We start from the raw sequence: 24,389 nt of genomic DNA, 5'->3' as shown, positions 1-24,389 counted from the left end.
TGAAAAATAATTCCTTAACTAAGGCTATTTAACTGTTCAAATATTGTCCATTTTTTTTTTTATTATTTGATTTGAAACTTGATTAGAAGAAAATTATAAGAAACTTGAACTAATGTTTGGTATTTCCATTAGATGACTATTGTATTGCCTGCATATATGCAAGTCCAATTTTCGCAGAAAAAGCTATTTAATATTAGAAAAAATATCCACTTCTTATTATATAATTTGATAATCTGATGAAAATAATATAAAGAACTTATAATCTACGGCTTTATGTTCATCCATGATAGGCTTACAATACAAAGCTTACAAAAACCAAGGTATAAAACTATAAATAAATGTAACAAACTTTTGAGACCCTTTCTATAGGTGTAAGGAAAATTAAGTAAAAAAAAAGATGCATATAAATTATGTTGTAAATCAAGCTACCTAGATATATATGTACAAAGAACATGAGGTTTACATATAATACAAACCTCTAATACGAACTCCACCTGTTCTTCTATTTGGAGAGGCAGGGGGTTGATTATTTCCAGGAAATTCCCACCTAACAATGTCACCATCCCAAGCTGAAGTTATCAATATTGGATAGAAAGGATGCCAACTGCAATCTCTTACAGGTGCTTCATGATGATCAAGTTTTGCAACTTGAGCTCCACTCACCTACAAATAATGTGCAACTCAAATATTTTAGACAATGCTAAATCAGTGCTCTCGCTGTTCCAAAATATAGGTATAAATTAGTCAAAGAAAGTCGATGTATTTAATTCAAAATTTGAACCAAATTATGAATCATTTTCTTTGACTAGTTTTTACTTGTATTTTAGAACGGAGTAGTAACTGTTTATAAAATATATAAACAAAAGTGTTTCTTTTTACCAGGTCATATATATAGACAGAGGAATCACTAGACCCAGTGTAAATGTATTTTTGACCCGTGCTGCAATAAAAAAATACACGAGACGTCATTCTTGAAAACATCTTATACTAACATGGAAAAATGTCCAAGAAGTGTCACTTTAGTGGTAAGAGTTTGGTTTAAAACCATGGATAACAATATAACCATCCAACTTCCAGCTACTCAACAAAAACATATTGAAGTTGCCATGAGCTAAAACCTACGGAATTAATTATTGTAAAATATAGAGCTATTTTATACTAGAGTGAGAATGTGCCGAAAATACAAGTTACCTATATGATGGTGAGAAATAACAGCGAACTAGAGTACGCAACACGGAGTGACCTTTATATGTTGCCAATGACTGGTCATGGGGATGCTTTAAATTTCTTGCATATTTAGGATAGTCCATCCACCGGTAGTCCCACTCGTCGTCTCCAAGGCCCAAACTGTTAGTTTAAGTTATAATCATTATCATTAAAAAATAATACATCACAGATTAGGAGGAAAAAAATATAGACTAGTCCATATTCTTGGACTTAAGTGTCACTCCAACATAAAAAAGTGAGGGATAAAAAAGTTTTACTTCATGGCGTTAGAAGACATCTTCCTTATGTCCCATAATTTGGTAGTTTGATCTTTTCCATTAGAAATTAAATAGCGGCCATCCCCGCGACTATTAATGAATGTAATGCCTTCTAAATGACCCATTAAGATACCAGCTGGTTGTCCTTTTGAGACAAAGCAACGCCTGTCCCACACCTGCGCAGATCATAACAACCGAGAATTACTTCATCAAGAAGAAATACCAAAGCAATGAATTGGGAGTAAATGGTTTAACAAAAAAAATGGCTCTTAAGGCTGTGATCAGCATAAATTTCACCTACCAACAATGGAATAATGACATGCTCCTATAGTTACAATGACCCATGTATATGTGGATATTAACAAACTACTAAAGTTATAATGTGAAGTGTACCTTGCAGAAACTATCATCACTTCCGGAATATATGAGATGACCAGATTCATCGGCAAAGCAGACAGTGTTAACATCAGACTGCAACATAAAAATGGAACATCAGACATCATCCACTGTCCATACTTACAAATAAAACTCCTGCTGAAGTTAAAATTCCACTTTAAAATGATGAACAAAAATATTGACAATATTTAAAAAATCATCTCTACAAGGATGAAGGACCAGAAACAAATTATTCTCAAGCTCAAAATTTGGCTGCCTTACTTTGTTCAAATTCTGCTACACTATAGTACATTGCTATAGCCGCTATTTAACGACATTGATTGGTATAGAAGCTCAAAATAAAGTAACTAAACATTGTAAACTACAACTAGGAGTCTAATATATAATACCAGGTGAGCGAGAATTGCGCAAAATCAGAAACCAATTATAGGAAAATAATATATATTACCAGGTGAGCAGGAATTTTAAGGCTAAGCTTATCTGCTCCAAGATCATATACATATATCGAACTATCACTAGTTCCAGCCACAAGCTCTCGCCCATCAGTTGAAAATTTGATAGAGAAAATCCCAAATTCATCACTATCATTGTCCGAAGAGAAATTTAATCCATAATGAATTTCCTGCAATAAAAGAAGGTTTTGTGAAGCAAACAATTATTTGATATGCTTATACACACAGAAACACATAAATACCTAAAAACATATGCATAAATATATACATTATATCATAAAATATTCTAAGTTAGACGTTTAAACACGAAAAGTAATCTATGTATGTTACTTAATAACAACGAAAAATAAAAATTAATTGTATCTTGTAGGACCTACAACTCAAAAGTAGTGTGAGTATGCCAACGATAACATAAGATACACTTAAATGATTTACAGATTCAAATTGATCATAGTAAGAAGTCAATTTTTGCATTAACCATTACTAAATCTAATAAGTAAAATTTAGAGTACAGTAATTGCAAAGAATATTAGTATCACATACAAGAGAGAAGTATACTGTAAATACTAAATAAATCGTACTTGTCTATGAAATTGTAAAATCCTAAAAAAAGTTATATTTCATTGGCTACTCTGAATAAAAACATAGTAAGAATTGAACTACTCAATACGATTAACAAGTCAGTGATTCACATCATGTGATGAATCGTAGATTGCCTCCAATTGTGCGAGCATGCATGAATCAATGTGATTCCATTTCATTAATACAAATCACATGATTAAACAACTCTTTCATTCTTCTTAATTTCTTTTTTCCTTTTCTTTCACAAATTCTCATCAAAGACATTGAAAAGCCAAAGACTCGAAAACTGTCAAATGAAGAACTAATGAGCACTATTGAATATATTTGATTATTCCATTTCTCTTGTTTTTGTTCTTCTAAAAAAGGTCTTCACACAGTTACTCACTCACACTATGCACTGCATTTGGATAATCGATTGCTTTGTTTTCTTTTTAACAAACAAAAGGCTAACCATTCACTCTTTATGCATCTTCATTGGCTATATTATTGCTCCATTTTCATTCGTCTAGTTAGGACTTGGGTATCATGTAGTGACTTTAAGTGGCTTCTAAGTCAAAAGAAGAAGGATGTTACTTGAGAACATTGTACTGTTCTTGACAAAAGACAGATCCATAAAACATCCAGGGGGTCCCTAAAAGTGAGCAAACTTTGATAGGCGGCTTGAACATATGTAATTGAATTGAAATTGAAGTACGTAGAAGCTGAAATAATGGACCAGAAGGCTGAAAGCCAAATTCAAAGGGTAGAGTTATGAGTATTAGTAACAAAAAGTCAAGTAAACTACGATTTAGCAAGAATACACAGAGAATGACAACTTATGGGTTTAATAGGATACTTATGTGCTGTGATTTTTATTAGCTTATATATAAGTTGACAAGGAAACTCAATTGTGAAATAAACATTTTTAGCATTATGGTTAAGTTTTTCTGTCAATTCATCATTTAAAATTGTTAAATTACACATCATAGTTCATTCGTTTGATATATTTCAAGCTACTTTTGGTGTGTCTTTAAATCATACAATTTAGAGTTAACAATATAAATTTTTAGCTGGACGGATCGCAATTGGAATTGCAACTTTGTAACAGCAAAGATGAGAAATTTCAAGCACATACCGTCACATTTGCTACTGACTGTGTTGTAGCCGACGCAGCATTGACAATATGGATAATTGGTGACATACTAGCATAAACCTGCAATAGTTAATTAACAATTTGTCAGAAACAAGAAGTTAAAAGAGATGGTCAGAATCAGCTGTTTATAACAGGAAATCCTCCGTCGATCCTAGAAAACTGGCAAATGCCATCTCATCTGAAAAACAAGTTGAACTTACAAGATAGTTCCGGTCGGGTGAGAGAGATGTATCAGTAATTGTCCACCGTAAGTTTCTAGCAGAAATATCCTTCATAACTTTCCAGCCCTTGTCTACATCATAAATCCTGATGTGGCTTCCCTGTTTCATAACAAAGCACAAACAACCTTAAATGAAGATAAAAAGACCCTTATGTCCCATAATCATAGTTTAACAACAAGTACAAGACTCTTGATTTTAACAAAGTGCGTGTTTGGAAACATCAACTTCCACAATGTCAACTCACGTCTAACCAAAAGCTATAACTACTAGCTTCAAACTCATTGCATGTTTACTTGCTCTCAACACATTTCCAAACACACTCAAAATCATCTTCAGCTTCGATTCACAGATAATTATACATAACAGTACTAATTATAATGAGAATGAGAATGAGAATGAGAATGAGAATGAGAATGAGAATGAGAATGATGGTAGTAATAACCTGGAATCCAGCTATAAAAAGAGAACCATCATCTGAAAACTGCGAAACATAAGCACGACTTCCCATCTGATCAACAATCCAAGGACCTTTGGTAGGCAAATAGCGGCTTAACATGTGACATCCATCAGCTGCTGAAAATTTCCCTCTTCCTGAATAATTACCTTCTCTACCAACTAACATTTTTACAGTTGATGCAGGTAATCTCATCCTACCAGGAACAACACTACTCAAATGCTCATGAGGACTTGACCTAAGTTTTGTAATTTGTGCAATTTCATGTACAAGAAAATTTGTCCCTTCTCCACTCATTCCACTTCCAGAAGATTCATCACTGCCACAACCTTTCCTACTTTTACTTGTATCTTTATTTGACCGACTCATAATTTATTCCTTGTCTTTCACTCTATATATCCTACAAAACTGCATCAAGTAAAAAAAACTATTAGAACACTAACTCTGGTTCAAAAGAAAACAGATTCGTATAAAGAAAACAAATGACACAGAAGATATGATCACGAAGTTCAACCAATTATGTCTACGTCCCCGACTGCATAGCAGCAGCCGGCAGTACCTTTCTATTATTCAATCGTGGGGTTATAAATTACAACTTGTGTATATATATTACATAAACTATGAGCCATACACAACAAAACCCATAGCAAAAGGAATTCTTAATCATAAATGCACAAAAATATGCACAGAGAATTCTATCATTTTGAACTGTTCTAAACCTAAATTACCCTTAGCCAAAGGAAGAACCACTTTTAGTCTCACACTATGAATAAAATAGTCAAAAGAAATTAGGTGAAAAGACATGATGCTTAGAAATGAACCAATAACTTTTTTTGGTTCAAGTTGAGTCCATTTGATTGATGTAAAAAAAGGGTCGGTAAGAAAAAGAAAAATCGAACTAATTCAAGAAAAAGAAAGGAACTTTAATACAATAATGAGAATTGAAAGGAAAATGAATATCTGGGTAGAAACTGAAACTCAATTCAGCATCATCACTGCAGCTAATAAAGCAGAGAAAGACAAATAAATATAAAGGAGGTTACGATGATTGAGTAATGAAACCTGTGATTGGAATATGAAGTTGTGGGAATGAAGCCACGAGAATCTTGATTCACTTGTTTATGTGTGTTTGTTCTATACTATATATAATCTATACTATTGATTATTAGATTTGTCAAAGGCCACTTTTGTCTTTGCCCTTCTCATTTTGCATAAATTATTACACGCGGAGGAAATTTATGCACGTAGTAGGTGTGTACTTGCAATAATTAATTAACAACTTCAAACAATAAAGTTTTGGTTCCATTAGAAAATAAATAAAATTTGATTAAAGATGGTTAGAATCTAAATTTTAATTTGAGTTGTCATCAATAATTTGTCTTTAATTAAAGTTTATTATTCAATAATCACTTAAAATACAAGTTAGATTATATGTAAAAATTATACGATCTAAAATAATTTTAAATTATAAAATCATCATTGACAATTAGAAACGAAAACACATTTAGTTTCATTCAAAATTAATTGTTATTAGTGATGTATAATGTTAGTTGCTAAAGAGTAGATACCATTTTTATAATTTTTAAACAATTGTGTCCTTTAAATTATTTGAGTCAAAATCATACTAAAATTAATATTCCTTCCCTTTCTTTTTATGTAGATCAAATAAATTTGATTAAATTTTAATTTATTTATCTTTTATAAAAATGACCGAAAGAAATATATATATATATATATATAAAATTTCATTTGTTTAGTATTTGGTGTATACAAAATTTTAATTGTGGTTCTTATTTGGTCTTATGTGAGTTGGTTGTTTAATTCTTTATTTAATGGTAATCCTTGTTTTGTTTAATGGTGGTCTCTATTTGATATTTGTTAAAAGTTTATCTCTATTTTGTATTTATTTAAAGATGGTCATGTGGTCCTTTCAGTTTCCATGTATATTCTCCTTTTGGTCCCCTTTGTCTTCATTTTAAATTCATATAAAATATGTTTATTCTTTATTTATATAGATGGCATGTCATCTTATATTATTTTATCACACCCGAAAAATTTCTTGATTATAAAGAGACAATAATAGGGTCCTCAAATATTTTTCATAGTAATAGATGTTGATCATGTAAATTATTTCAACAGTGTGAGATCATTCAAAAATTTGGGTTATCATGATTTGGAGAGAATGTATTTGATGCATCCAATTACTATGAAACCAAGTGCCTCAAACAACTACGAGAATATAATGTTAGGTGTTGAAGATGATATTGATGTTGAAAGCACTCATGGGGTTGGAGATGTTGAAGTTGTGAATCATTAACTAAAACAGAATGATCATAATATATGAGGTTCTGATTTGGTTCAATTGAATAAAGGATTCGTTTGACCATTTTATGAGTATGATAAAATTCAGAGAAATAATGAATAGATGGAGTAATTTGGCCCAAAAAATTAATACATAGTTGTTGTTTTACACACTATCAATTACTAATTTGATAAATGATGGCAATATTTGGACAATGTCCTAGTCTTCTTTGCTCATTCTCTAAGAACTAATGTAAGCTTGGATTTCTTCCAATGTTTTTCCTTTGGTTTCTGGGACTACTTTTGCTACAAATAGAATGGTCAAAAGAGAACATCCAGCATACAAAAACATAGTACCTGTTAAAAAACAATACAATTACATGTTACTGATTAATAGACATAAGAATTAATGTATTGTTGAATAACTTTGTTGGTACTATGCTTACTAGGGGAACTCCAGCTCATAAGGAAATTGAAAGTATATGAAACCACCCAAGCTCCTAGCCAAGCTACCAAAACCACCAAACTTCCACCACTTCCCTTCACATTTATGTGAAACACCTGCAATATCAAAATTAAAAAATTAAAATAAAATAAAAATTAACTGAAAACTTTATTAGTATTAAGTTGCAATGGAGATCGAACTATTGACCTCCATACCTCAGACATCATCACCCAAGGAACTGATCCCAACCCAATTGAGAATGCTGCTATGTAGATCTGATTACAAGAAGATAGGATTTCAGTTTAAACATTGAGTTTGAGTTTAAGGAATACATAGTACAATAGTTTCTTTAATAATCAAAGAGGAGGAAAATTCAAAATTTGAGGAAGAAAACTTACCAACACGCCTGCAACTGCTAATGTTGGCACCCACTCAAGCAATAAGCTTTGATTCTGATCCATATCAAGCCATAATTTAGTCTAGATATATGTACTTTTTTGTTTATATTTAGTTACGGAGACATGTTATTAGATTAATTTTATGATAGTATTTGTGTAAGCTATTTCAACTCATTTTTATAAAATTCCAAAGATAATAAACTATTAATTAAGATGTTTACCAAAACACCCCCTTTTGGTGGAGTAAATTAACACTAAAGACTTGCCTTGAGAAAGAAGGCAATTCCTGTAATAAAGCAACCTAAGAATGTTCCACTTGCAGAAACCTGCTTATATACAAGAAATACTTTTGTTAAACCTGAATTTCTTATTCCCTTTTCATTTAGATATATCATTGATAAATAAGTGTTTGACAATAGATTTACTGTTATAAGAGGTTTTCTTCCAGACTTATCCATCAATATAGCTCCCAACATGGTAAATGGAACCTGTCATTCAATGTAATAAATGAGGTTTACACAAAATAATTCAATTATTATATGGTTAATTTCTGAGAAATTATTGAAGGGATCAACTAAATTACCTGTATACAAGCATAAGCTATGGTACCAGCTTTTGGTGAAGAAAGGCCTGCAATAAAAGAATAAGTAACAACTAGGACAATAAAAGAATATGTAACAACTAGGACAGATTTCTCCTACGAAACACAGACATAGAAATTAGACACGATACTGGCACGTCCTCATTGGTAATAATTTGAGAAAAAAGACATATGTACCAATGACATGTCGATGTCGGACGTTAAGATGTATTAATGACATGTCGATGTCGGACGTTAAGATGTATTAATGACATGTTGATGTCGGACGCTAAGACGTGTGCATGAATTTTCTACAATCAATATGCATTTCTTTTCACTAACCGGCTGCGACAAAAGTCTCAGCTGTATAGAATCCTATGCCATTAATTCCAACAGATTGTTGAAATGCCATTAGTCCAACCCCAATCTGAAATTGTTACAAATAGTTTAAGATCATTTGATAATTAATTAATTAATTACACACACTATGAATGAATTTCTACAAGTAAAGTATATGTTACTCACAACTACAGAGCGCACATATTTGCTTTGGAACAAATCCAACATCTTAGACTTAGGAAGGCTTTGAAGAGTTTCAATATAATCCTATAATACAGAAAGAATTGAGCTCATGTCATCAAACATGTCAAATCAATTGGAATATTTTTTTTGTATGGTTTTTAATCAGTTAAGAAAGCTTGAAATGTACCAGAATTTCAGAAGCTTCATGAGAAATATCAACATTTTTACCCCGAAGTTTCCTTAAAGCTAGTTGAAACTCTTTTTCGCGACCAACCTTTGCCTGAAAAATAATAGAAATTACAAAATTTTATACAATTATTGAATAAATCCAGATATAAATATTTAAAAAATATGTTATTTAATTGAAAGAAAAAAGAGAAAACTATAGATATAATAATTTAAATGAAAGATAAAATTTTAAAAGAAAATCACATTAAAACTTAATATCCCTTAATATATAAGTATAAGCATAAAAGTACTTTGACCTATAGATTATTAATTAATCCTTACCAGCCATCTAGGAGATTCAGGAATGAAGAACAGACCAAGCAGCAAGCAAATGCAAGGCACTAATCCTTCAAAAGTTCAAAAAGCCAAACCAAATCAACAGTTAGATATCTTTCTCCATAATCTGTTACCCTTCAATTCAAAATTAATTGTTATATACTAACTTACCAGCTAGTGCTAGTTCTCTCCAATTTATGACACTTCCTACTAAAAATGACATTGATGATCCAATGACAATCATAAGCTGCAATACAATTATAATCAATACTAATCCAATTAAATGATACTTATTAGTCAAAAAATAGAAAATTGTAAAAAAAAATCTCACCTGATTTGTTGTTGCAAGTCCTCCTCTAAGATTTTTTGGTGCTATTTCTGCTATATATACTGGAACCTGATCCATTTTGCTGATTTTTATTTAGGAATATTACAATGAAGAGGCAACATATAAATATAACTAGTGAATTAAAACTGCATGGACTTCAACTTTTTTGAATGAAAATGAATTGAAGTTTCTATGTTTAACAATTAATTAATTACCACGTATGAGATTACTCCAATTCCATATCCTGTACAAAACCTTCCCAAGTCAAGTGAGTAAGAATCCTGCATTAGATGAGATCTCATGTAATAAGTTAGTACAGTTCTAAAAAATGCAGAATTTAATTTTAATTTTGTTATTTAAAATGTCAAACTTAAATTTAGACCATTTGATTTTGATCGAGCAGCAAGATCGAAGATATCTACCCCACGAATGGAGGGATCTATGACCATAGGAAATCTGAATCCAGTATCTATACATTGTTCAAAAGATGCATATATACCTTAGAGAAGAAGACAGCTAACCATCCTATAATGCAAAATCCTGTTGAAACTCTCATAGCCTGTTTCACATCAAAATTAATGCTTATTGTAACAACATGGCATAATTGGATAATCAATTATTTGATTTCAACCACTTGTGAAACTAATTTATATACTGTTTCTCAATTTTAAACTACTATGACAACTTAGATTTGTCTACTCAAAAAGGGTCAATTTAATTTATGGTGCACAAGTGAGAAATAAATCTTACATATTTACACCCATGTACAAGTTTATAATTTCCACTACTCACCGGATAAATATGAAAAAAGGCAATTGGATATATAAATCTCATCATTGTATCAAATGAAATATGGTGAGATTTATTGATGTAATGGTGAAAAATAAACTTTTGTATATTTTAAGACTATTTTTTTTGTGTTTGTTACACGAAGTGCTCAAAAAATTATTTATTCTTTTTTTAAAATTATGTATCACAACTTCAAAATAATATGAAACTTAAGGAGCACGGTTTTTAATTGCAGTTTACAATTATAATTCTAATTGTAATATTATAAATTTTGGAGTAATTATAACAACATTACATTTACAGTTTAAATTGCAACAGCTGTATTTCCTAATATATTTCTACAACATAAAAATTTATTGTGTAATTTAAAACCATGATGGGGGAGTATCTAGTTTCACATACCCCTTTTCTGCCAATGAAATCAGTAACTCGACCACTTGTTACAGCTCCAAGCATTGCACCAATGGTCACCAAAGAACCAAACATTGAAAACTGCCAATCCCAAAAAATATGTATTAAAAAAAGTAAAGTTTACAGAAGAGAATGATATATGTGGAAAAACAAGAATATATACCAACCTCAGCAAGAGATAGATTAAGATCTGCTCTTATAGCCGCTTGAGTTGGTGCTGAATAACCCACCTAACAAAATAGTTACTTGAGTTTAAACATTTTTTTATATGAATATATATTGTGATTTTTGTTTGGTTATAGAAACAGACACAAATTAAATTTGAAGCAGACATGTAGTGAATGAACTATATATTCACAAAATGCTTTATTTCTTAAGCCATACAACCAATTCCTTTTCACTTTTGATTATAAAATAATATGTCATAAATTAAATATTTTATTAATAAGAGTTTATAATTAAGTTTGATACGAAAAAAGTCAATTATAATTTTCAAAAGAGTAAAAATGAGTACTACTTACACAAGTTCCAAATGAAAAAGAACCACAAACAGCAACAAATGTGCTAAGCAGAACCATTCCAATGGATCCATTTTCCACACTTTTATCTGAATCATGAACTTCTTTACATGCATCTTCCCCTTGTTGAATTAAAGGTTCATGCAAATACTGAATCACATTGGCTTCTCCACTCTCAACATCCTTATGCTGCTCAATTGCCATTTTCTAATTCAATAGTAATACAAACCTTTTAAAAAATTGACAAAAGAACTTGTCACAATAGCACCCCAAGAAATTGTGAGCTATGTTGTGAAAGACAACATGCAAAAGCATGGCATTTATACTACATGTATCTCACCAACATTATTTGTACATATGTTAATTTCCAATATTGTCCTCATCATGTGTATTGAAAATTAATTAGAGGCAAGCGTCTCAAATTAGCTATGCAAGTGGGAAAAGTAGCTGTCATTGATATGACAAAGTTACAAAAGGGAAATCAATCAAGTTTCAAGACCCTATCCTTGGAGTAAGAGATTTGGAAGTATGATTGCTATTGTTTATTCTTCCTAGCTTACGTGGTTCATACTAGGATATGGGACATCCTCATGCTATATAATATTAATTAATTCATATTATTAATTTTAAATATTAGATGGTAATTTTTTTAATCATTTCTATTTTTATTTTTTAAAATAATTAATTGTCTCATTTAATCATTTCACACGTATTAATAAAAGTGTATAAATAAAATAAAATAAAAAATAATATTATTTTTATTAAATTATCTTTGTTAATTATTAGTACATTATCAATGTCATAAATTTTTAATAAAATATATTATATTGAAAATAATGTAAATAATATTAATTAGACGGTAGAATAGAAAAAAACTACATTGAAGATTGAAATAGTCAGTACTTTGAGATAATTTTTTTTTTTTCAAATGAGTCAATTATTTTGAGATAGAGCAAAGTAAACTTATAAGAGATTTCAAGTTTACAATGATTGAATTGAACACATATACATGAAAAATATTTAGTATACACTCCAAATTAAGAGTATATACATCATGAGAGATAGTGATAAAAGATAATAATATCATATATTTGATATATTAATAATGTAATAGGAAGAGATAGATGGAGATGAAATAAAATATTGAATGAGTGTATAAAAATGTGAGGTATATGTGTGGAGATGAAATAAAGTATTGAATAAGTGTATAAAAATTAATGTGAGGTACATGTGTATTATTATTGTATATAGATAGGTGGATATGTGTTCTATTCAAATTATTTTCATGCAAGTGGGTCGTATACGACAAAATTGGTGCAGTGGCAGCTTACTAGTTTTTTCTGGGGTCTTAATTCTTATGGCAGCTTACTAGTTTAATCCAGTTCAGAAAATGGGTTGTAGTAGCTAAGTTATTCAAATAAATTTTTTGACATGTAAGTTATTAGAAATAAATGAGTTAGTTAGAGTTGACTCAGTTAGTAAGTTGGATGGTTAAGTTTAAATTTATATACGCCTAAATATCATATGTAGTCTCTTAACTTAATTTTAGTTAAATTTTTTGTCTTTTTTTTAATTTGGTTCTTTATTTTAATTTTAAGTAACCATTTGATAAATGTCAGCAATGTATCTTTATTTTTTACAAAAAATTCATCAAAAATTTCAAATGAAACCCATAAAATTAATTATCTTTCTCAATATAATGCAATTTCATCATATTCATAAATTAAATCTTTAAATAAACTCATATTTTTATCTCTAACAACATTAAATAAAGAATGACAAATATGACTTTAAGATTTGAGTTACAAATTTGATAAATTTGTTTTATATTAAATAATATAATTAATTTTATAGGTGTTGTTTGAAAATCTTGATGAATTTTTGAGTTTTTGTAAAAAAAAAAGATAACATGGTTGACATTTTAAAACATAAAAAATCAAATTGTCACTTAAAATTAAAATAAATGACCAAATCGAAAAGAAAAAAATGACTAAAATATTAACTGAAATTAAGTTAAAGACCACGAGTAGATATATAGATAGAGTTATTTGTACTTATTGTTATGTAATCTTCTTAATCATCAATATGAAATATTTTATGTAAATTTCTTTTGAATCAAACTCTCAAACTTATTTTTAATGAGTTTCATATTCATCTATTTGATCCTATAGTTTCTAATATGGTATTAGACCGATACCGTGATTACGCTTCTATGAATGAAAGTGATAAGGAAATTCTTATGATTAAGATTAGGAAGAAAATGAAGAATGTGTTTCTAAATTGCTGCAACAAACATCACTATTCCTAGAACTTCTGAAAAATGATCATACTATTAGAAATCTAAGAAGCAAGGAGATCAAAAAGGTCGCAATGGTGATCCTGATGTTGTATTTGAAGGTTATGAAAGTTCAGAAGTTCAGAAATCTGTAAATTGGACTGAAGCTATGAATGAATAATTGAGCTTTTTGCATAAGAATAACACATGGATGTTGGTTGACAAGCCTAAAGGGAAGAAGTTAGTCAACTGCAAGTGGTTATTCAAACTGTAGGAAAGAATCCTAGGGGTTGAAAAGCCTAGATTCAAAGCAAGGTTGGTGGAAAAGAGATTCACGCAAAAAAAGGGATTTGATTTCAACGAGGTATTCCCTCTTATTGTAAATCATTTTTCTATTTGTATGATGCTAGCCATGGTTGCAAAGAAAAATATAGTTGGAACAACTTGATGATAAGACAACTTTCTTACATGGAATGCTTGAAAAGTATATTCATATGATTCAACCTCGGGGCTTTGTTAAGAAGGGTGAAGAAGACAAAGTTTGCTTATTAAAAAGGTCCCTTTATGGCCTCAAGCAATCACCAAGGTAGTGGTACAAAAGGTTTGATACTTTTATTTTGAAGAATGGTCTCAATAGGTGCAAACATGATGAGTATGTTTACTAAGAAACTAAAAATGGTGTTGCTACTTGCTTCTCTATGTAGATGACATGTTAATTGCTTGTGATAGCAAATAAGAAATTCAAAGGGTGAAAATGTTGTTGAAAAGTGAGTTTGAGATGAAGGATATGGGGGCTGTCAGTAAGATCTTGAGTATATAGATCATAAGGGACATGTCTAAATGAACTTTATTCATAAACCAAAACCATTACTTGACTAAAGTCTTGAAGAAGTTCCGCGTGGATCAATCAAAAGTAGTGATAACTCCCATAGCTAGAATATCTTATCTTTCTATTATTTATATAAGTACACAATTTTATTTTATCAATAAAAAAAAATCAACATTAAACAAACATTAATAATAACTCATAATGCAATAAATGTTTCTCTATTATCTATTTATCATTTATTAAATGTGAATTTACATCGTAATTATTTTCAATCTAAATCCAAATATCTATTTTTTTTCTTTGTTGATCCAAGATTTAAGAAGACACATATCTCAATCTCGAGACAAGAACCGTTGTTTACGCTAACTTCCTCGCTAATTTTATAATAACAAAATTGCTTTTATGTTGTGTGATGAAATGTAATTGATATTTATATTCACTTGAGTAACTGACTTTGATATATTTTTCTTCATGACCATCTTTTTCTTCCACAAGGGATTGTTAGCTATGACTTTGGTATATTTTTCTCCCTCACAACCATCTTCTTCTCCAAATCAAACTTCAAAATTTCATTTTGCATTATAATTGTATCATGAGTGATATTATATTTGTTGTTTTTGGCTCATATAACTCAACAAAAAAGACTCAACACAAGAGACATGTGAGGCTACAAATTAGGTTTTAACCAAATACTTTAGATTTGTCACAAATTTGTAAATTGTTATTTCATTCTAATAAGTCAAGTTTACGAGGAAACAATTATTTCCTCCATCTTATTTTAAATGCTTCATTTGTCATTTGTTTTTGTCTCAAATTATTTATCATTTTACGATATCAATATAACATTAATTACTTTTTTCTACTAATACTCTTATTTATTATATTTCAACTCATCAAATTTTTCAACTAACTGCAATTAATAAATACATTTGAGTAAATAAAACATTTTATCATTGATATCAAATCAACTAATCATTTTCTAAAGAATTGTACACACTTCAAATGAGATATTTAAAATTAGACGAATAAAATATTTATCCTGAAGACTGATATTGTTTTTCACACTAATACAATAAAAACTAAGTTTCCACCGGATTCTATAATTATTCTATTTTAAATGTACATATTTTATAATCAAATTTAATTCATGTGTTTTTTAAGTTGCACTTATGTTATACATTTCAATCTTTTTCCTTTAAAATAATCTATTATCGTAGAAACTAAAATAATTACTACTGCAAATTCAAATCATTCAACTATTTTTTAATTTCTTTACTTGTCATGTGAATTTTATATTACAAAAATTTAATATAAAAATTTATACTAAATATAATATACTTATTCTTAATTAAAAAACTTAACTACTTAAAATACATTTCTCTTTCTTATATCTTAGGAGCCACATGGTATTTGTACTGTGTATGGGCGCTCCAAGAAGTCCAAGCTCCTGGGCATGTTCTTTTTGTCTGCTCCTACTCAGCTTTCTCCGCTGCCTCATAGTCCATTTGTTTATTGATGCTAAGAAAAGGAATATCTTGAATTGCTACTACAACCGGTAAGACCATGCCTACTTATTAATTGTGATATATATGTATATATTGTTTTTTTTCTTCACAAAAGGTAATAGAAACAGTTAATATACTTCCACAATATTCTTTCTCTAAACTCCTATTATTCTCATTACTTTCTGTTGTGATATATATACGCCTACTTGTCGTTGTATGTACAAAGGTTGTCATAGTATTTGATATAACTCATCAAAAACTCAATTATTATTTTTGTCTTAATAGTCAAAAATATTATAAAGTGTCAAGTTTCGGTTTGTTTGACTAATTTAACTAAATAAAATGTGTAATTGACCGTCTCTGAAATTTCAATTTCATTCACTATCATGACATGGTTGCAAAGTGTACAAACATAGCCTTAAAAATGGATTACTACTGTTATCTCTAATTATGAAATTTCTCATTTCCCAAGACGAATTCATAATATTAATGAAAGATATATTTAAAGATAATTCTAATAAACACAATAATTTAAAATGGAGTTTATATTTAAAGATACTTTTTTCCCACATTGAATGTTCATAATTAAAGACAGGTTAACTTCTATCAAAACTTGTGTCCAAATTAGTATCAACATAATCTTGTGTTTAATAACCATGCATCAATCGTGAGTAAAAATAATAATAACCTTACATCGTTCTCAATTATACTTTCTACCCTCGATTGCATTCACAATTAGAACTATTGATTTTTGTGGGGATCCACAAATCAACTTAGTAGAATTGGGATTCCAATGTAGTAAAATACTTAGTTGGGCTAATAACATCTATTTATTTTAGTTACAACAAATATTAGTTACAACAAATATGTACCAATGTAAGTACAAAAGTAAAAAAATTATGTTAATGGTTGAACAAACACCGTCTGATGGATACCGCCAACTCATTAACCCTCCCATGATGAAGGACGGATACGCATACCGCAAGGCAAACACCAATTGAGACAAGCACAAAAATAGTTGGTCGAGAGCTCAAGAATCCCTTTGTAAGATATTGATGGTCACATTTGTTAGGCAACTCTTCCACGTTCATTATAATATCTCTTTTCAAAAGAGGCGTACTATGATTTTTTTCATCAAAAGCAAGACTTCTTACATATCCCAATTCTGCATCTGCTCTAGACAGGATACCCTGCAGAGCAAATGTGTAAGATAAGATACATGTTAGTTATGATGCACATGTTGAACCATTTAAACAAATTATAACCTCTACAAATAAAACCATAGTCTAAGTTTAAACAAAATTATGACCAGGCAATTATTATTCACGATAAAGTAGTAAACCTTCATTGATAGCTGATATTCATTGTATCCTTTAAAAACTTATATCATACTATACCTAGACTTCTAATTGCCAAGAGAAGTGCTAAAACAATACACTACAATCCATGTAACTTGCAGAATCACAATTATTATGGGGATAAAATGAAGAAAATTAATAACTCTAACCTGACTATTAACTTCAACTACCGATAACATGTCATCTTGAGAACAACTTTGACAATCTTCCATTTTGGAGTGAAAAACTATACCTCCACCTTTATGATGTTTCTGATAAATAGCATCTCTAGCATTACCCATGCACTTTAGTAGTTGGGCCGTGTCAACATCACTTAAATTGGATTTCACGATTTCTGTTAAAATTATCAAATTTGGTAATATTTTTCCCAACATGATTGTTGAATCATTGCATACTAGAAAATCCAACAAATAGCAACATCTTTGAATATGTGAAGTAGATACCACTCTTTCAAAATTTTCTGAAGCAGGGTTCTTAAGTAACCATGCTATGTCTAGAAGCAAGTCTAATGAAGATGACGTCTGAGTATGGACAAAAGCTTCACATGAACTACAAATAGAACCACCAGCTGCGGACCGAAATTGTTTATAAAGGAGAGATACATCTAGTTTTTTTTGCAATCTCTTCATTTCAGTGCAAATTTCTTTATCCCCAATAAGTACAGGAATAAAGTTTGATAAACCAGACTCATTCTCAACCTATTGAAAGGAAAAGGAATATGATTAAACACGGAGAAAAAAGATGAAGTGGTATAGAAGAATTTCCATATTGCTAAAAACCATTTAAATGAAATTTAATCATTATAAACATATCTTCCTCCAAAATCACATCAAATCAGAAGGTTCTAGCAATTATCTTGATCTGACATTGCAATCATCAAAGAAAAATCTTAATTTTTATAGATAAAATACAATTCAGTACAACATTACCAGACACAATATTCCAAACCCCAAAGTCAATTCAATAATTATCATGATAGCGACAGCTCTTAATCAACGAGCTTCCTTACATAAATTTCATTTACTTTATATAAGAATCAATTAAATGAAAAGAACCAACAAGATAGCAGTGCATCTTTTGATGCATTGAAATGGAAATGAATTTATCAAAAATTAGAGTTAAACAACAATAAACTATAGAAAGGAATCACCAACGAAAAATGGCACATCCAAATTAAACCAAGTGCTTAAGTTCAAAGTACTCAATTACGCACATTAAAAATTCAACGTTCCTCGATCTGTTTGATGATTTTCTAGAATGAAATGCTAAAATATTAGGCCATATATACAATTCAATTGCAACAAATGTATTAGAAGTTAAGTAATCTAAAAGAAAACATACAACAATAAGTATGGTCGACGCCAAGTTTTCTCAACGTGCTATGAAACATAGCAATTAGGAAATGAAAAATAGAGATCAATGCATTAGTTAAGAAGACAGAACCAGATATAAATAACTACCTCAATAAATGCAGGCCCCATGAGATTTTCCTCAGTATGAGGAATACATATTTTGTATAACTGATTGTCAAAAGCACAAGAACTATTGTCTTCAGTCCAGTTATGTGGAGATGGGACACAATACTCACACTTCAGATACTTTCCATAAAAAGATACAAGAAACCTGCCATGATTATCACATTAATACAATTAGAAGTACATTTATAAGTGAACAAAAATTTAAAATATGATACATTTGAAAATGAGCATATACATGTGTTTACTGAAATATAAGAAAACACAAATATGATAAATTAATATTAAATTAGATTTCCCAATAAAACTAAGATTGAAGTGACACCACAAAAGATTATAACAAAAGTTAACACCAACTAAATCGTGCAATTATTAAGCTATGGGGATGTTACCCTATAAAGAAGTTTGATTCCTAAAAAACTGTATAGATTTACTATGCAATTTTCTGTGATGCTATTAATTGTTTTTCACGTCTTGTTTTATGTGCAACACTTGATGCCAGTGATGATCAAAATCATTTGATAACTTCATGCAGCATAAAACGTTAGCTACTTAACCCAAGATGGGATCTATGTTGTTAATTTTGGATAGTAGCGCTGAACAGCAGACTCTAAATCTGGGATAGCAGTTTAGCGGAAAGCGGGAAAGCAGCTATTCTAATATAATTTTATTTGAAAATCCATTCTCTAAACCCAAAAAATTGAAACTTCATCTTCTCCAAAAGGCATGCAGTCTCTTCTCAACATATGAAGGTGGCGGCAGAAAACAGCAGACTGTGGCCGAAAAGTTTTCTTCCTAATGGAAACTCCCGTGAAAGGGCTATGCAGCCACAATTCGCAGCCGTGAATGCCGCAATTGTTGAACGCAGATAGTGAGCACAAAGTGTCGCACCAGAGGTTGCTTCTGCTCTGTGATTGTGCCAAATTATTAATGAAGTAATTATATAGTAGCAGAGGTAGTAATTTTTATAAAAAAATTATTGATGAAGTTTTAATTGTTACTCCCACCATTCCTTTTGAATTGATGTTTGAGGTTGAGACACGCATATTACCAAATTATTAACTAGACAACTAGTATATATTTATACTAAAATACTCCTATTTAATTCTGCTGGACAGGTGTGCAACATGTGTGGATAGCCATAAATTCTCTAAACCAATAGGGTTATAATTGGAAAGAAATTATAAATTAAGTCTTAGGTCTCTAAGAACCATAGTTTTGAAACAAAAACAAAATGCTAAAACACCAAAAGAAAAGGAGTGAATGAAGTAATAATTATGGATAAGTATTTATCTTTCATTTACCTCTTTTTTGTAATGCTCTCTCATTCATTATTTGGTGTTTTTCTTCCAAATGCATTCATATAAAAGCCTCTTTCTAACACTAGTTTATTACTTTAAATATTTATCCTGACCCCACCCCCTTAATTTTCTTTTAGAAGGAAAGTGTCTCTTGCTCTCCCCTCCCCCATCAAGGAAGAGATCTTAGAAAATCATAGAGTATTGATCTTAGGAGGCGCTCAACTCTGGACAGTATGGATATCTATTCAACTGTAATCCTTTCATTTTCAGGAATAATACAAACACTGTGTTCCATTACTAAGTTGTTTCTCTATTAATTGCCTTTGGGTGGTTTTGATTTCTATCGCTTTCCTTATGACCTATGAGCGCTTTACCATACTTTAGGTCCTCAGCATTGCCAAAAATATATATAACGCACAACTGCAGATAACCATGCTTACGTATGTCAAATGAATATATATACAGAGAAAGCCTGCTTTAAATGATGTTTAGAAGAGGTGACAATTGCATACCGAAACTTAGGCTGCAGCAAATTACTTCCACAAGCAAAAAATTCCATCGGTTTCCCTGCTTCAAAGCATGTGGGATGAATATAGTGAAGCCTAGGTACCTGCATGTTTACCTCGACTTCTGTCACAGAACTTCCATCTGTAATCATTGAAATGAGTTGTTTGATTTAAAAAAATTGAAAGCTACCAAACTAAGAACTTGAAGCTTATAACTCAAAAAACAAACAGAAGCTTTTATTGATTACACAAATACAGTTAAAGAATTGAATTTTCAATTTGTTTCATTAGAATCAAAAACATAATGCATATCTCGAAAATGGAGAATCAACACACTGAATGATTTATCATAACTCCTAACTATCAGGTTCTAAAATGCTCTTCAAGAAAAACAACTCAAATAACTCAATGGGAACAGTGAACAAAAAATAAGAAGTAAACAAATGAAATAGAAACAAACCTTTCATAACACTGAAGATCGTGTCATTCAGATGAATAAGAGCAGAGCCTCTTCCCCATAGCAAGTTTCTAGGAGCAACAAGATCGTGCATGTAATACATAGGATCTTTGAGTAGCTGGTCAATCCATAAGAGAGACAAAATGAGATCAGAAATCAAATAGGGAAACAAAAAATACTAACCAATCAAAATCAGTAAAAACTTGGAAACAGGGGGGGTTAAATCTTTTTATTAGTTAATAAATGAAATTCCCAATTCATCAGGGGGGGAATTGATACAGGTAGCAAACAACTAATTGAAGCACAAACAAACATCTCAATATAGAAAAACTAGCAAGTAGCAACCATGAGAATGAGCATAACAAAGAACCATAGAGTCTAATATGGGGCCCTTAACCTGTAATAAGAAAGCATGCTTTTTACCTAGCAACCACTTAAGATATGATATACTACACTGTAACTATAATAATGTAAGGGTCAAGTTGAACACATACACCTATCCACATAATATTTGGCATTGCAATAAAAATAGTCAGGATTGTACACCCAGGGCGGATATATCCTTCCAGTTCCATAGGCATACTTGCCAACCATTGGCATATCTGCAAAGACATTTGACAGCCTGTTAATCAGTCAATAATAAGTACATGGCAGGAGATCTTGCCACAATAAAAATACTAAACTGTAATAAAATGCTTTAAAATACTTGGTTCCGTAGCCTTCTCGGAAATTCTGCAGGATTCCAATCGTAAAGCTTAAAAGAAATCCGACCTGTTTGGCACTACAAGCAAACTTTCAATGAGCAAACACTAACCATGGTTTCTCTTACGGAAAATAAACATGCGAAAGAAAATCGATAAACAAGTAGAGCAACCCACCATAGAAGAATAATCACTTCTATTGTCACAATATGAAGGCGACTTGGAAATATTGGAAACATCTTTTCCAACATTCACTTGTGTTTCAGCCGAAGCAACAACGGACACAACACTATCACTGTTAATATTCTGTGTCTCTGGAGATGAGGACCGAATAGCAGATGGTTCTTCTTCATGATCTGGCGACACTCTTTTATCAATATTTTGACTGCTCAAATTCGAATAATCTACAAGATGCATACACAGCCAATGAATAAAAACCACAAGGAAATTAAATTAAACCACACACTATAATATGAAAATAATGGGAACAAAAAAAAAAAACATTTATTCCACCATAAATTTGATAGAGTGATAGTGTGATACTGATTACTTAATATAAACCAACCTATTCCAATTTCTCCATCACAATTTGAATCCTCGTTTTGAGTAACAATTTGAAGTTCATGATCAACAACTTCTGTAGAATCTGAAGCCTTTCTCCTTCTCCTAGTGTTATGACGCTCCAATTTCCTTCTACAACTTCGTTTATCTTTGTCGAAGTCCGATAAAACGTGAAACCTATCACATACATCAACACAATCCCTAATTAACAATGAAAATCACACATAAACACGATGTAACTCAAATTGATGATAATTAATTACAAACGAATCTTACTTTCCGCACTGTTGACAGTATCTCTTAGCCTCACCATCAAGAAGAACGGTAGCGGCATTTGCACATCGCAAACAAACTCTATGACGTCGGTGATAACCTTTAAGTTCAGATATATCAACTTCACAACCAGTAACCTGACAACGCGACGAAGTAGATGCACGTGCGGTACGAGCACGTTTCTTACCAGGTAAACCGTTTTCTTCGAGCTGAGCATCGAGTTCAGGACACGCACATGGAACCACACCCGCGAGAAAGTTGGAGCAAGTGAGTCTAGGGTCACGTTTTCGGATCTGAGGGTTAGGGATGGTGTTAGGAGGGTTAGGGTTGGTGTTAGGTGGGTTAGGGTTGGGAGTAGGTGGGAGTGGTGGAATTTTGTCGTCCAGATTCAAAGGGAGAGATGTATCTTCATCTAGATTAAAGTCAAGGAAATAAGTGAGGTCCCAAACAGAGGAAAGATCTTCAGAAGGGTCCATACTAGGGAGAATTGAATGGGATTGGGATTCCATAAAGATTACATTTGAAGTGTAATAGCGCCGTGGTTAGATAATTATTGAATGTTTGACGGAGAAGCTACGATACGGTGGTGGGTGGTCTTAGTCGTTGGGTTTTGTTTTTTCATTCCCACTGTACGGTGTCATCGTGGCGACGTTTTCAAGTTTTCTTACTCGTTCAACAACCACGCGCTCTCTATCCTTCTATCGCGCGCGTACTTTATTTAATTCACCCCATGTCACATCTATGTATTTTAGTCGATTAAATAATTTTTAGTTTATGTAAAATTTTAACATGACCAACCGGTTGGGTCCAGCAAAATAGCTTAGACTGTTAATCAATTCTATGCTTATTTATATTTAATATCTGAGCTCTTAATTACTTTCGTTGGAGGAATATATAGAAAATCATAAAATTCTTTAAATGTATTCTTAAAAATATTTTCATCTTCAATTTTCCTATTTATTTTTAAGTCACTTAATATTTATCATTTAAATTTTTTAAATATATTTAAAACATTATAAGAGTCTAATTTTTAAATTTTTTAATAAGAAATAAGTTAAATATAAATTTAAAAGTATCAAAAGTTTAAAAATTAATATTTAATTAATTCTTAATTTAAAAAAATTAAATGTTATTTTTATAAAATTTCAACATTTTATTTTAAATTTTTATATAAAAATTTAACCTTTTAATACCAAAAATATTATGTTTTCAGTTTTTATCATAGTTTTTATCATTGCTTTTGCCATAGAGAAAAGAACAATGTAGAAAGTAAATTTTCATGGTGAAATTGAATCGGGAGACGAACTCTGAGTTGTGCTTCTTACATGTTTAATAGATTCATTATTTTTTATAAAACCTTTCTAATATTCAATTTTGGCCAAAAAGAACAAAACAAGCATCTCTAATTTGTCATGTCCGCATTGACTATTTAAAATTAGAGTGGGAGACTTAAAAATCACAAATGAAAAATTAGATAGATCAAAATTATTCATTTGAAATTAAAATAATCTAAATAATATACTTGGAAAATTAAATGATCAAAAGTAAAATTAAATTTTATTAATTCATATATTGAATTTAAATATTTTTAACTAATTTTTTTTAGCAGAACGTGAATAAAATATTCATTG

General features: G+C 30.6%; 3 protein-coding genes across 4 annotated transcripts; all 3 read right to left on the bottom strand.

Annotated features, from left to right (window-relative positions):
* Positions 1-193: 193 nt before the first annotated feature.
* Positions 194-5,936, bottom strand: LOC101503550 (LEC14B homolog). 2 transcript variants are annotated; one of them, XM_004486022.3, is made up of 10 exons: positions 5,784-5,936; positions 4,710-5,129; positions 4,247-4,366; positions 4,029-4,106; positions 2,329-2,502; positions 1,878-1,955; positions 1,485-1,660; positions 1,192-1,347; positions 880-940; positions 194-663 (listed from the first exon to the last, which is right to left on the bottom strand). In XM_004486022.3, the coding sequence occupies exons 2-10, from the start codon at positions 5,088-5,090 to the stop codon at positions 460-462; spliced, it is 1,428 nt and encodes a 475-aa protein (XP_004486079.1). In that variant the 5' UTR covers positions 5,091-5,129; positions 5,784-5,936; the 3' UTR covers positions 194-459. The 2 variants fall into 2 exon arrangements, with proteins under 2 accessions (XP_004486079.1, XP_004486081.1); XM_004486024.4 differs by lacking the exon at positions 5,784-5,936 and adding an exon at positions 5,450-5,715.
* Positions 5,937-7,126: 1,190 nt separating this feature from the next.
* Positions 7,127-11,821, bottom strand: LOC101503234 (sugar transporter ERD6-like 16). Its single transcript, XM_004486021.4, has 18 exons — positions 11,521-11,821; positions 11,167-11,229; positions 10,991-11,080; positions 10,299-10,358; positions 10,015-10,080; positions 9,803-9,868; positions 9,643-9,718; positions 9,478-9,542; positions 9,155-9,247; positions 8,971-9,051; positions 8,788-8,872; positions 8,449-8,495; positions 8,291-8,353; positions 8,132-8,191; positions 7,866-7,919; positions 7,683-7,742; positions 7,469-7,583; positions 7,127-7,379 (listed from the first exon to the last, which is right to left on the bottom strand). The coding sequence occupies exons 1-18, from the start codon at positions 11,719-11,721 to the stop codon at positions 7,264-7,266; spliced, it is 1,461 nt and encodes a 486-aa protein (XP_004486078.1). The 5' UTR covers positions 11,722-11,821; the 3' UTR covers positions 7,127-7,263.
* A 4,918-nt stretch (positions 11,822-16,739) lies between these two features.
* Positions 16,740-23,478, bottom strand: LOC101502900 (squamosa promoter-binding-like protein 7). Its single transcript, XM_012713366.3, has 10 exons — positions 22,762-23,478; positions 22,490-22,662; positions 22,102-22,328; positions 21,930-22,004; positions 21,718-21,825; positions 21,227-21,341; positions 20,773-20,908; positions 18,945-19,107; positions 17,634-18,182; positions 16,740-17,316 (listed from the first exon to the last, which is right to left on the bottom strand). The coding sequence occupies exons 1-10, from the start codon at positions 23,265-23,267 to the stop codon at positions 17,029-17,031; spliced, it is 2,340 nt and encodes a 779-aa protein (XP_012568820.1). The 5' UTR covers positions 23,268-23,478; the 3' UTR covers positions 16,740-17,028.
* Between the last annotated feature and the right edge of the window lie 911 nt (positions 23,479-24,389).

Source organism: Cicer arietinum, chromosome 1 (assembly GCF_000331145.2).
Source record: "Cicer arietinum cultivar CDC Frontier isolate Library 1 chromosome 1, Cicar.CDCFrontier_v2.0, whole genome shotgun sequence".
Taxonomy (NCBI): Eukaryota; Viridiplantae; Streptophyta; class Magnoliopsida; order Fabales; family Fabaceae; genus Cicer; species Cicer arietinum.
The sequence above is the reverse complement of the archived record's forward strand: the minus strand, read 5'-3'. Positions and strand labels throughout refer to the sequence as shown.